The sequence below is a fragment of the Astatotilapia calliptera genome, chromosome 9, assembly GCF_900246225.1.
Source record: "Astatotilapia calliptera chromosome 9, fAstCal1.2, whole genome shotgun sequence".
Taxonomy (NCBI): Eukaryota; Metazoa; Chordata; class Actinopteri; order Cichliformes; family Cichlidae; genus Astatotilapia; species Astatotilapia calliptera.
This window is the reverse complement of record NC_039310.1, coordinates 10,131,270-10,145,853: the sequence shown is the minus strand read 5'-3', so window position 1 is coordinate 10,145,853 and position 14,584 is coordinate 10,131,270. Positions and strand designations below refer to the sequence as shown.

The following is a 14,584-nucleotide window of genomic DNA, read 5'->3' as shown; positions in this document are numbered from 1 at the left end:
ATGAATTAAGGGTTTTAAAGATAAGTAATACATCAGTCATTGCAAAGGGTTTTAAAAGAAAACACAAAGGTTTCATCTCATCCTCTCTTCAGACCAGATAACCGCTGACATTAAGACTTACACAAAAACCTCTAAATTCCCTCACACGCCATTCTCAGCGGCTGAGACATCCATTTCATTCATGGTTTGACCTGCCTCATGCTGCGCGGTGCTCCTGATGTGATCGTGTCTCTGTGCTGTCATTTCAGAGCCTTTGTCGCCTCGTGCTGTGGTGTGCTTGAAGTGATGTGACCTCTCTACTAACGCCGTGGTGTTTTATGTGAAACTTCTGTTTTTTTCTAACTCTGGCCATGCCCATGCGAGACTAATCACGACCAACCTTACCTGTCATTCCCCCCAACATCTTCTCCTCAAACCATCTCCATTTTTAACCTCGCATGCCACGGAGCCTCCATCAGACTTGCTAACCCCACCGCCGTAGCACTCGCTGCAAAAGCAACAATTCCAACGCTCTCGCCCGCGTCTCTTTCTCCTTCTTTTCTCTCCTCCTCCCCTCTCCTCACTTCACACTTGCTCTCTCTTTGCAAGACTGCGAATGCTTCGGCCACTCCAACCGATGCAGCTATATCGAGCTGCTAAACACCGTCATTTGCGTGAGCTGTAAGCACAACACTAGGGGCCAGCACTGCCAGCTATGCAAGCTGGGCTACTACCGCAATGCCTCAGCAGAACTGGACGATGAAAATGTGTGCATAGGTCAGTCCCCCATCCGGGCCCCTTCACCACCACCACGCTTTCACACTCTCTTCACCTCACCTCCTGTCTCTGACTCCTCATTAGAGAAATTGTCAGTTTCATCCCCAACACGTCATCACTCATACACTCTCCTGTTTCCATGTCCAGTCATCTTCCTCTTTTGCTTCTTCTGCTTTCACACAAGGTTGTTGCTCATAAATCTCCTTGTTAGCCTGGGTGTTAGCAGGTGATGCTTAAGGGAGTCTTTAGCATCATATTAAAATTAGCAGTTTACCATTTATTAAATATACCTTTATTTTTACCTACTAGCTCTCATATATTGTGTTTTATTGTAATCTCTTGCTGCTAGCTAGGTTTTATTTGAAAGGTGTATATTGAAGCCAAAATGATCCTATTCTCAAGGTTTAGCATGTGGGCGAGGTGAGAAAACTATAATTTGAGGAATAAATGTCCTCCTGAATAGCTGCATGGTGATTAGAAATTGGTTAGTGTGAAATGGTCACAACAGCTACATCTGAAACGTTAGCAGGTTTGTGCCTTGTCACAATTTTCTGTACAAATTCTGTCATTAAGGAGAAACAGTTCAAATGTTAGGATATAGCTGAGTTAGATAAGAAAACTGAGAGCACTGTTATGTCTTTATGTTTATTATTAAGGTACAGACAGAAGCATGTTGCCTTAGCTTAGGACATTATAGATTAAGGATAACATTTAGTCTTGCTTTGTCCAAAGGTAACCTTCGAAACCTTGTATGACATGACATATAGACCACAAAGTGTTGAGTGACCCCTCATTTTTTAATATTTTGCTTCCCAGGAGTCAGATTTTCTTATGTTTAAAGTGGTCTTGAGCAATAGTGAGCAAAACACAGGAGTGTTTTTTTGTTAAGCCACTTAACACATGTGAATCACTCAAAGGCACCTAACCTACGGGATGAATCACTGTTGTGTCCAACATTACAGACAAATGGGAAAGAACCAAATTTAAATTGTGTTTTAGGCACTTTCTTAGTAGATGCCAGTTGTGGAATCTACAAAAAAATAAAATAAAATGCCAAGGACAACATAATTTAACAGATATCAAATAGTATTTTTGCACCAACAGGTAGATTCTCAAAGAGCTATTAGCTAAAAGCTTGGCATGTCTGTGCATCATGTGTACCCTTATAAAATCTTAGGAAAGCAGGACAATATAAGAAGCGGCAGAACTTACAAAAAAACTATTTGCAGCAGATGAACAGTATCTGAAAGTCATGTCCTTAGGAAATAAGAAACAATTCCAGCAAACACCTGACACAGGACCTGAGAGATAGATTTGGCTCTTTAGTTGATCTGCTGATGACCAAACCCGCAACTTGTCTTAGTCGAAAAGTGGCTGTCAACAAGTCATTATCAAGCAAGGTAAATAATAAGGGGGGAGCTGAGGTTCTGCCAAATTATACAAGAACTGGACGGAAAATCAGTGGCTACAGGTTGGATGCAGTCTTGAATCCAAATTAAAAATTTTGGACATCATCAATATGTATGAAGGAGGCCAGGAGTGTGGTACAAAATTGAATGTCTACAGCCATCTGTGAACATGGTAGAAGCTCTGTCGTGGTTTGGAGCTGCATTTCAGCCAGTGGTGTTTGGGATCTTGAAAAAATTGCAGAAAAGTTCCAGCAGATTTTGATCCATCATGCAATAGCATCTGGAAAGAAAGAATTTCCAGCATGACAATGATCCCAAACACACTGACAGCATGCCTGGATAGAAAAAGCACGCAGTGGGAGGCTATCAGTCATGGATTGGCCTCCCCGGACGTCAACATTATTGAAGCAGCGTGGGATCATCTTGACAGAGAAGGAAATAGAAGTTAGCAAACTTCCAAAGAAGAGCTTTGAATTTCCTTCAGGAAGTCTGGAGAACTATTGCTGAACAGAGTTCAGGCTGTGTTGAAGAATAAAGATGGTTATACCATATACTCATTCCCATGTATGATTACATGTTTGAATAATCACTGCACCTATTCTCCATTTTCCTAGCAAAATATTAAAAAAATTTGGAGGTGACTTGTGACTTTCGCACAGTACTGTAGGCTACATAAAATTGGTGGTGGAACTTACAAGCAAATGTATTCAGTATTGCCAAAATACTTGCTGGTGAAGCAAATGCCACCTTTATGGTTATGTCTGAGGTAAAAGGCCATTTCCACTTGGTGTTCCTGTTATTTTGTTCATGACTTTTACGCAGGCATTCATAAAATGCATTATCTACTTTGTCTATGTGTAAAAATTGCGTTTCCTACGGTTCCTAGGGCAGTATCTCGGTTCCCCGTTGAATTTTTTAGCTAGCACATGTAGTGTGAATTCACAGCGCTCAGTGCCAGGTGCATTTGTGAGTCCTGAGGGGGGATTCTGACAAGCAACAAGAGTTCTGAGAGAAATGTTGCAGCGAAGTCACACCACCAGTCAGAGGTGCCACACAAGTGCATATGTCATATACATGAAATGGCCTCAGGAGCAGCAGCTGAAACCTGTCACAAGGCATTAAAAGTCGCCGAGGCGTTACTGCGTGCCAAACTCGCCGTCACCCTGCCTCTCTCTCGCTGACCCCCCACTTTGTCACTTGCTGTCACCTCTCTCCTCTTGCCTGACCCTTGGATGTCACTCAGGCGCAGCCGCGTGCAGCCAGCACAGACACAGAAGGTGCAATGTGATGGTCAGGGACTGTCAAAATAAGTGTCACTTTGACTGCAGAGTGTTCCAGGTGCTCTGAAAAGTGGGAAGGTCAGTTGAGTGTGAGGCACTAGAGACTGGGCGTGTTGCTTTCATGAAGCGCTTTATGTTCAAATTGCAGCCAGAGCACCGCTGTCTTCTGTTTGTAATAGGCAATTAAAGATGAAGCCAAATTCTTATCAAAGGATAACAATAAGTCTACAGAGCCATTTAAAAATTAGAGGGAATTAAAGAACATATTACTACAATGCCCATTTCAATGTACTCTCTCATTCCTCTGGAACATTCAGTCTTTATCTTTGTTTCATATCATTATCCATCTCTACCTTCTCATCACATTTCCTGTCTTCTCTTGCCATCTTTTGCTACCTCTACCTGTTTGAATGACTCAGATTTTGGAAGAGCATGTTCAGATAGGCTCACTTTGTCCATCTAAAAAGAAAAAATCAAAGCTACTGATAGTGCTTTGCATATCTGCTCATTGCACGCTGTGTTCTTTAAAACAGCCAAATTAATGCTATATTAATTACAAGTATGTTGTAATGAATAGAAAATGTTCATGTATCTAGAGCCAGCTTCATTCTCACTCATTCTGTCTCCATTACAGTTGAAATGGTAGCATTTTTCCCTGTATGAGTCTTTAAATCTATTCCCATTCTTTTACCAGTTATAATAATCAAGCACCTTCTTAAGCTAGAGCTCGAGGACCGCAGACCACGCTGTGAAAATCCTAGACTTGTGCTGGGAAGTCAAAGCACTACCCTTTTTTTCTCCAGCCTGTGTGTGTATGTGTGTTTTGTTTTTCCAGAATGTAATTGTAATCCCTATGGCTCAGTCAATGATCGCTGTAATGGCACAGGATTTTGTATATGTAAGGAGGGCACTACAGGGCCCAAGTGTCAGGAGTGTCTGCCCGGCTATTTGTGGGACAATGGCTGCAAATGTAAGTAGAACCGTAACCCTCCCCGTGCAGCTCCTGACTGTTCTCCCCCTCAGCTGTGTCTTTCTCTTCTATTCTCTCTCTGATGTCTTTTCTCTCTGCGTGATTCCTGAAGCTTTGGCTGGAAGAAAAAGAAACAAAAAAAAAAACACTGCACACGTGCAAGACTGCCCAGCTGCCTTGACAAACACAGAGCTAACACATAACACCACCTAACCCGATATATACGAAGCCATTCCTTTCATAGCCTGTACCTGCATTTCACACTCGCTGTGGCTGCATTACCAGCGTCGAATCAGCAGGCGCCGTTTATGGCTCAAATAGAGAGAAAGCAGTGGAATGACGGGATGCATGCTGCTCGGTAACTCAGTTATTCAGGCGTGTCGCACACCAGCAACACAACAGCTGAGTCAATATTGACTGCTTGACAGGCTGCCTGTGATCTGTTTGAGTAGCCATCACCCCTTCACAGTCCACAACAGGACAATGTCATCCAACATCAACATTTTCTTTTAAAGGGGAATGCAGGTCGTTTTGAGTTCCAGCCCATTTATTACTGTCTACACTTTATATTTCCCCTGCTCATTTTGCAGTGCATGCCCTATGTATTTTTATTTTTTTTCAAATGTCACCAATTTTTCATAGTTTCCTTCAAGTCAAATCTCAGTGACAAACCTGCAAGAGGTAGACAAAATAGAGTAAACACTTCAGGATGATGGATTTTAACTCTCTGACAAAGAACTTTAAAGACTGAAAACATCATTGCTAACACTGTTTATGCTCCAGGCACGCATTACTAGGCCTCTTTGGATCTATCTGACTAGTCGAGCGCTGGTTTAAAAAGGCTCGCGTCAATTTTTTTTGTCAGAACAGGTGATAATTGCTTCTATTTGGCGCTCACCCACCGCGACCCATCTTTGTATCAAGTTACCTCAGATTAATAGGCCTTTTCAACACGACAGTGACATCTATTTGCCCGCCTCCTGCAGCTCAACATTAATCTCTGTCCCGACTAACAAAGGCGTCCTAAACGAGGCACTTCAATAGAGTACGAGGACGTGATTTTGAGATTAAACAGCGACTCCACACTTTTATTACATCCTACAGAAAAGCCAAAAAAAGGGAAAATTTTAATTTAAAGAATTAATTTTTGGTAGTGTAATTTATTCTAGCTTTCTTTTTTAGACAAGTTTGATCGCTAGATATTAATTCTGTGAATTACATTGCCACTGTTTGCTTCAGGTTTCAACATCATTCTCGTGTATCCGAAATATTTGGACTAGGATTGGCTGATGTCTGAGTTTTACTGACTGGAGAGAAAAATATAAGAAACTATAGTTTCACTATTTTAGAAAGTTTAAGTGTCAATCTCTGAATATATATCATTCTAAAACATTAAAGTGCAGAGAAAAAAAACATTTATGACCTGAAGCTGATTCCTGTGCTTCTTCATGTGGATATTAAGTGATCATCGGCATAAGTAGAGTGTAATCTCGTGTTATCAATTAGTGAATTTATTGGGAAACACCCAATAAATAAACAGTGTAAACTTTGTGAAAAAACAAAAGAAGGTATATCATTGTGAACATGTTTTAAACACATGGCTTAATATTCACATTACAACAACAGTTACCTCAAGGTGCTTCATATTGTAAAGTAAAGACCCTACAATATTGTTAGAGTAACTGAAACAGCACAGAGAAAAATCGATTCCATATAAGGAAAAGTATCACTTTTTTCACAACAGCAAACTCAACATGCAAGGCAGGCAATGTGCGCTCAGTATGTTCTGTTTTATCTGTGGTGCTGTGGACGGAGATGAGATTGGTTAAAGTAAAGGGCTTCACCGAAGGAGCCACTTACAGCACTCGTCACGACTTTCTGAGATGCACTAAGTTTCACGATTTCATTATGCGAACTGTATCAATACAACACGAGCAGATAGAAGCGTTTCCCATTGAGTATACAGCGAATTAGCGACACCCCCGCTGCTTATACTGTGTTTGTTAGCGTCCAACTTAAGAAAACGAATGCTTTAAAGTCTGCTGCATTGTGATTTAAATTCAGTGTAAAATGAGTCACTTGCTTTTTTTAGTAGTTCTCGACACAGAAAGACATTCATTAAAATTCGCTGTTTTTTGTGACTGTACTAATATATTCTGTGTGTACAGCGCAAAGGCACTGTCAGCATGAAAAAATCTGCTTCAAACAAAAGGTGAGAGACAGGCGTCCTAGCATGACCTGCAACGTGAGGCGCACAACCCGAACCTAATGATGTACCGAGAACGCTGAGTGGTACAAAAGCAGAAAAAAGCAATTAACGTGAAAATGTTTAAAACGGCGAAAGAATGTTTTTCGTAGAGAGGCGGCGCCAAGGTAAACAGATGGGAAGCCACACACAGCGGGAGTGAGCACGGAGCAGATCAGTTTGTATTTGTCAGATGAAGCAGTGATCAGAAAATCCACAAACATTACTGTTTGAAGTGTTTGTATGCTCTCAAAACTTCAAACTCTATATCCAAGAGGTCTGAGTAATACTTCACTTAAAAAGCTGCTAAAGTTAAAGATCCGCTCCAGACACGATGAAAGGTATAATACTGGGATTTGCATAGTAATGTGGGTCTGAAAAGAAGTTCAATTACATCTACACCTTCTCCCTGATTAAAATAGTAACACAAAAAAATCCAGAATGTCTTAACATGTAAATATTTTTTGGTCTTTAAGATTTAACTACTTGGTATAAAATTTCTCCTACATCACTCAAACAACAGCTCAGAGACATTCTCATCACATGAATTTGAAGACAGTCTCCGAAAAGGTCAAATATCTCAATGTTTTCAGCACAAACATACTTTGATTGCTTTAATATCTTTTACCTACAAATAAAAGGCAAAGAGGTTCCTTTGTATTGAGGTTGTAATTTACTGCTTGTGCACTGACTTTTCTACATTGATCAAAGTATTGGTGGCATTTCAAAGAATGCAACATCCAAAGAAGGGGGATCTTTTAGCTGTAAATGTCATAGAGGCTGTATTAGTATGCTCATATCGAGAAAAAGAATAGCATAGTATTGCTATATTCCTGACTACAGATTTTTTCCCCTAGAGATTGATTTTTCTTCTTCTTCTTTTTTGGGTTGTTTGTTTGTTTGTTTGTTTGTTTGTTTGTTTGTTTGTTTGTTTGTTTGTTTGTTTGTTTGTTTGTTTGTTTGTTTGTTTGTTTGTTTGTTTGTTTGGTCACTGAAAAAAATTCCAGGCTCTGCTGCTCTGGCAGTAACACAAATGTGAAGTTTTTCACTGGAGTTTGATTCATCGCCCCAACAACAAATGAGCCACAAAAGCACCCATAGCAGTGCTTTCACTTCACAAAATGTCCTCTAAAGTAGGAAAGAGAACGAGAAACCCCCAGAATAATGTCAGTCCAAAACCACTGAGTGATTCTATGGCTGAAATGGGAAAACTCGACCTTCTTCTGCATCCCCGCTGCTGCTGCAGGAGTTCTGTGCGTTGACGAGACGCTGTCTGCATGCAGAGCGGGGGAAAAAATGCAATTAAAACTTAAATCTCTCGTCAAACACATCACTTTCCCAGACAGGCACACCTAGTTCAGCGGCCCCTTCTCTAAATATTATCACTCATATCAAAAGCAAACACAACAAATCTTGTCTTTTACTGCCTGTGCCGGCTCTGTTTATGTGCAGTAATGCAAAATGGTTAATGTGAGAAAATGAAATCAGATAAAGGTGCGGGACAAGAAGTTCCTACTTCTGCTGTGTTTTCAATCTTACAACACTGAACGTGATCGTTCTTGTTTGTCATTATTTTTTTTATATCTTGATGATTTTATTGATCTTTTTTCCTTTTTTTGTTTTTTTTTTAAGTCATCACTATCTATTTGTCTTTATAGTCCCTTCAGCTGATGAATCACTCTGCTTCCAGGGAATAGCCATGACCTAAAATTTCCTTTAGAATGAACTAAAATTTCCTTTGAACAGAAAGATTCTTAAAATTATTTTAATGGGATTATTCTGAAAATAAGAAAAAAAACACTTAGCAACCACCAGTCACTATGGAGAAATTTGTGGTTGCTGGAGGTTGGTGGTAGTTGCTGTAAAAAACCCCATTCAGGCAGGCCTCCCCCTCTGTACCCAGCTGGTTGCTAGGCAACAATATGTATTTGTCAGCCTGTTGGTGAGGGAGGTTGCTGGCTGTCGCAAATCAGTCACAAAGAGGTATACAGTGCTGCACTTCTATATGATATTTTCAGTTTTGGATTCAATTTTTCAATCACAACAACAGTCGCCTCAAAGCGCTTTATATTGTAAGGTAGAATCTACAATAATGCATCCAGAGAAAAAAACAACAATCCAATCACATGACCCCCTATGAGCAAGCACTTTGGCGACAGTGGGAAGGAAAAACTCCCTTTTAACAGGAAGAAACCTCCAGAAGAACCAGGCTCAGGAAGGGGTGGGGCCATCTGCCGCAACCGGTTGGGGTGAGAGAAGGAAGACATGAGACAGGATAAAGACAAGCTGTGGAAGAGAGCCAGAGATTAATAACAAGTACAATTCAATGCAGAGAGGTCTATTAACACATGAGTGAGAAAGGTGTCTGCAAACACTTGCCAGCTTCTTGCTAAGCAGTCTTTCTGCTGTCCTCCTTTCCATTCACCCCCAGCTGGCAGCTGCAGATGACTTCCCATCCTTGAGCCTGGGAATGTTTCCTTCCCACTGTCACCTTGCTCATGGGCGATCATCTGATTTTGGGGGCTTTCTCTATATGGTGATAGGGTCTTTTCCTTACAATATAAAGCACCTTGAGGTAACTGCTGTTGTGATTTGAAGCTATAAAAATACAACTGAATTACACTGAATTGAAACAGTGAAATCAGAGACTATTTGTCTTAGTAAGTAAACGCTGTATGTTTTCAAACATGTTGATTGGAGCAGGGATACACATTTTTCCAATGGGGGTCACTGACTAGTCTAAAGTCCAGTGTGACTGAAGCCTAACCTATCAACAACCAATCAAATTGCTGAAAATGTAGTTTTTACCTCAAATTTAGACAAATTAATCGAATCTCACCTTCAAAATGTTCCAAGCTTTAATCAACAAGTTAGGAAGTGGTTGTCTGTAAGTATGGATTACTTTCCTGAACATAGACTAAATCCGACGTTGCTTATATCAAATAGCAAGTCTGATTTGGCCTTAAAGATGTGCCTTTTTAAAGATGTGATCATATCTTATCAGACTAGGATAGTTTGAGATTTTTAGTCCAAAAAAGTGGGCATTCACAACCGTGTCCGACGTCTTTTTTCCAATTATTTTTCTAATCAATTTAGAGCACATTCTGAATAAAAGCCAGTCTGAATATTCTTAGAAATTCACGTTATCATTCTATTGTGACAGCAAGGAAGGATAAGATAGACGAGACGAAAGGTTATTGTCTAATTAAAGGAGTCTCTCCTGTGTACTGATCATATCAAGGCCTCATGATTCTTTAATTAATACATTTGATCGCTCTTCCTTGTCATCTCGAGGAGACAATCTAATTACCAAGTTTAGCCGCTGCCTCATCACAGAGAGCAATCAAAGTGAACAAAGGCTTTCCATAGAGTCTGTTTTGCAGTCTCATATTGACTCATTACTGTAGTTTCTCCTGAGTGGTTGAGGTGGTCATGCAATTGATATGTCAGATGAAAAAAACAAAACAGGGGGAACAAAGATAGAGTTCAGATGTCTTATTTGGATGTAGTTGTGCATGGTAATTGGTGAGCTGTGGCCTGGAGCGAAACTTACTGAGCCAAACAGCAGCTCTCTTTTCTCCCACGAAACACAAATAGGATTCGCACAGTCAATGTTTCTTAACAAGGCTCCCATCAAAGCTCTATTTGGCTATTCCTGTGAGACAGCATGCATCCAATCCTGATTATTAGGAGAGAGGTCTTATATTTGTTTGTGATATTTATGTCCCATAGAGTTCATAGATTGCTCACCGCATTGTTTTCCACTCCTATAAAGGACTGAAATGGGCAGAAGTGGCCCCTGTGTTTATCAGTGTTTATTTGTCTCTGTTGGTTTATTAGTTTGTGCAGCGCAGCTTTGTTTGCCTCCAGCTTGTTTGACAGCTTGCCTCCGCTGGGAATAGAGTGGCCTCGGTGTCCCAGCTCTAAATATACACCAATTTTCACCTGACGTTCAGTTTGTCTAAAGTCAGTGGTGTTTGGGGAAAGCCTCGCAGGCTTTGAGGAAAGTGTGGATTTCTGTGCTGTAACGTAGCTGATTTGATGGGGCTTGAATAAGGTTTTGGTATTAAACAAATAGACGCGTCTTTTTAGATGCTGAAAAAATGTCCTGAAATCTGAAATTTGGTGTTATTTAAAGATTAGAGGCTGTAAAGTTAAACTGATGGGGAATATATGAAATGTTTCAGAGTCATTTAAGTAATAATGATGAAAAAAGACTGTGAAATTAATTTCGAGTGGCATTATACTCTTTAAGAGGTGATTAAAAGATAAAGCCAGTGTTCACCACCTTTTAATTACATGTGTATATATTCATTAGAGTTTAATAGCACTTGTATAGCGCCTAAGATTAATCTCAGCCTCTGTGTACAGTACATCTTTACCACAGCTCGAAGCAACAACATTACACAACATTTTCGCTGTCTTACAAACGTGTTTTGTTCAAATTTTACATCACATTTAATTTTTTTCCTATATAAAATAGTCAATTTCATTTAATACTTTAATTTAATTTTATAATTTTACTAGATTTAATTATTAGATATGACATATAATCTATATTTCATGCATTTTACAATCCAAAATGTGCCAAATGTTGAAGCAATACTTGAACATGTTGGAAAATATGCTTATTTGATTTCTTGAGTTTATTAAGAGATCTAAGCCTCTGCACATTAAATAGATCAAAACCAGGCTGTGCCAGCTAATCTGAATGTGCTCAAAGGTTTCAAAGACAAAGAGCATTGCCCACCAGCACCCATGAAACTTACTTATTAAGGGGTGATGTTACAACTTAAAATTATTATGCATTTCAGTTGTTATAGAAGCCATTTCCCTAAAACTACACGCTTTGCCAGTGTGGGGTCATGTAGTGTCAGGATTTGGTACATGCAAATGTAGATGGAGGCCATTGTGAGAGATGTTTAGTGTCTGAGTGGCCATAGTGGAAGAAATCTGACTCTTTTGCTTGAGTCGACCCACAATTCATTAAGGGAAGTTATGTTGCCCTACTTCATTTAGTACGCAGTTAGCTTAAAAACTATTTGGTTGCACAGATTGTCAGTAGTTTCTCTTATGCAAAGACTTGAGGGGATGTTGATGAGTTAGTGATTAATTCAGCAGTGTACTGATTGTAAATTCTGTTAGGTTGCTTTTAGACTTGTTTTTGTTGTCAAGAACAGTGATGAGTTTTAGCCGTGCAGTAGCCACCAGCACAGCAGCTAGCATGGTTCTCAAAATGCTTAATACGGCAGCGTTCCCGTATAAAACAAGAACTTAAATGTGGGTTAGATATGTGAGGCTATAAAGACCAAGCCCCTCATGAGGAATGCAGTTTCATATAGGTACACTGTTGTAGATCACGCTAGCTACATGGAAGATTAATGGTTTTAGGCTACCGAATCTAACTACATTTACTTTACTGTAATTTAATGGCAGCATGTGTTGGTGTATAGATTATGGGCAAATAACCACCCATGAAATTATAGACTACACAATTAGGACAGTATAACCCAATTCCCAGTCTTTGGGCTAAGCCTTGTCTCCATATTTACTGTACTGTAACTATCAAGACCATAAATAAGCATATTTTCAAATTTAAGATTTCATAGACATCAAAAATGGAATAAAATGTGGCAACGCTTTACTTGAAGAACACTTTTTGTCAGTCTTTGATTCCATAATTGGCCATCTTTAAAGCTTCTGCTGTGATGTTTGATAATGGGAGCTAATGAGAAGAGAATCTCCTTCATGCACCAGAACACACTTCAAGTAAAGTGTCACCCAAACACGTGTTTGTGTGTTAAATTCTCACACGTCTTTCCTGTCTTTACATTGCTTCCACCGCAGCCCGGGTGTGTGACAACGAACTCCTGCGCTGCCAAAATGGTGGGACGTGTATCAGCAACGTCCGCTGCAACTGTCCAACGGGCTATACGGGTTTGCTGTGTGAGAAGCGCCGCTGCGAGTCAGAGCTGGGAGGCTGTGGGGGCCCAGATTCAGGCCAGGCTCACCTGACACCTCCATCCACCTCCAGGCTGCTGCTGCTCCTGCTGCTAGGCTCGGTTCTGCTGAGAGGGGTCTCCTGCTGGCCCGCTGTGCTCTAAAGTGACCCATTACCTGGTGGGAGTCGCACACTTCCCACCTTCTCCACCTTAACCCAAGCTCATCCCCCTCCCCTTTCAGATAATCAACAACCATTTAAAAAAGAACAACCATGAGCTTTCTGGACTGTAATGTTCTGAGCTTCTCCGCCTCCAGACTCAATGGACACTCGCACTGACAATAAAGGGAATGTGCCAGTCAAATGAGTGCAGAAGCTTTTCATTTAATTTCAAAGAATATATAGAAATAATTAAAAAGAAAAACTATACTTCTAAAAAAAAATACAGATATTATTAGAAATATGAGTAACTGAGGGTTTGCCTAACAAAAGTAAAATGAGCAGAGAATGGTGAGTCCCACCCCGACCCCTACCCTACCTCTCTCCCTCCCCCCAAAAGCCATACCAGGTACAGTACACGAGCCCCCTTCGATTTTGAGAGGAGATAACTAAAGATGACAGACTCGTTCACTTCTTCTCATATTGCCACGGCAACAACAGCTGCGACCAATCAGCTCTCGCACAAGCCGACGGTGGCCGCCGACCCCTTTGGGATGCTTCTGTGCGTTGTTAATGTTGGCTGGACTGATGCCGAAGAAAAAAAAACAAACAACAACAACAAAAAAAAGCAAACTTGTCCCCGCTGAATGGCAAAGACTGGCCTCAGAAACAAACCCGTTACACTTCAGCGTGATAACAAACAGAAAGAGGTGAAAAACCCCAGGACGCATTCTTTGCTGTCAGTGCATTGTGGATAGAAGGAAATCTGTCCGGACTGCCACATTGTGACACAAAACCTTGCCCACGTTGATCCCTCTCTGTCTCTATCTTTCTGTCTCTCCTTCGAGCTCGGCCTCATCCTCTCGTTCATCCCCCTCCCTTCCCTCCGATCCTAGTTCCACCCCCAGACGCCGCCACTGACCTGTGCTTTCGTGAACGTTACTCTGTAAAACCCTTGTTGGTTGAAAGATTCTTTTGTCCAATGTTAGTGATGCACATGTAAGAATCCCCCGTCCCATCCCTCGTCCCCCTTTCCTCTCTTCCGAAAAGATACTCCAGTGAAGCTGTCTGATTCTTTTTCTATCTTAGAGCCACCACTCTCCCTACTGTCATGGTCAGGGGATAGTATTCACCTGAGCAGACGAGAAGTGCATAGAAAACCATCAGTGTATTTGCAAGTTCTTTTCTCGACAGATCAAACAAAACAACAAAAAAACAACAAAAAAAGAGAGTCATGTAGTCCTTTTGTATCTTTGCCGAACTGTGATTGAAAAAAAGGCAACCTGTATCTATTTAAGTCATTCAAATGCAGAAGCAGTTGGGTTGTTTTTTCTCTCTCTTTCTCTTTTATTTTCACTTCCTTTTTCACCTTTTCTGTTTATTACTTTTCGTTGTGCAGTTGATTTTCCTTTGTATTGGCAACGTGCTGGCATCAAAGAATATCAGTTTACATATACAGTATTAATAAAGTGTAATAAAATCCCACCAAAGGACATTATAAATGTTTTGTTCTTGCTTTAACACTTGAGAATTTAAATGAATAAAAGGTTAAAAAATTAAGCCCGTGTTGATCTTTTGTTCATGCTAAGAAAGAAAAGATGCGATCGCTGTTTTTTTCCACATCATAAGAGCATCGCTGCAGAAATCATCCATTCAAATTTAGTAGCTGTTTGGAAATTGAAATAATGACAATTAACCACATTGTAGAAATATCGGCAAACAAACACAACAATTTTAGCTTTAATGACTTTATCAAAGTGACAAATGGAATATGCAAGTTTTCTTATTTTTTCGCTATAAATGATGTCTGTATATATTAAAAAG

At 40.3% G+C, this 14,584-nt stretch overlaps 1 protein-coding gene across 6 annotated transcripts in view; it reads left to right on the top strand.

The window, feature by feature from the left end:
* The window catches only part of ntng1a (netrin g1a), a 120,115-nt gene extending 105,832 nt beyond the window's left edge, over nucleotides 1-14,283 (top strand). For 4 of the 6 annotated variants that reach the window (XM_026179213.1, XM_026179212.1, XM_026179215.1 and 1 more), the window contains one exon: nucleotides 12,508-14,283. In XM_026179213.1, coding sequence (XP_026034998.1) covers nucleotides 12,508-12,764 — 257 coding nt within the window. In that variant the 3' untranslated portion in view covers nucleotides 12,765-14,283. Of the gene's footprint in view, nucleotides 1-588; nucleotides 757-4,280; nucleotides 4,416-12,507 lie in introns of all 6 variants that reach the window. The other 2 variants (XM_026179210.1, XM_026179211.1) reach the window with 2 other exon arrangements.
* The last annotated feature ends 301 nt before the right edge of the window (nucleotides 14,284-14,584 follow it).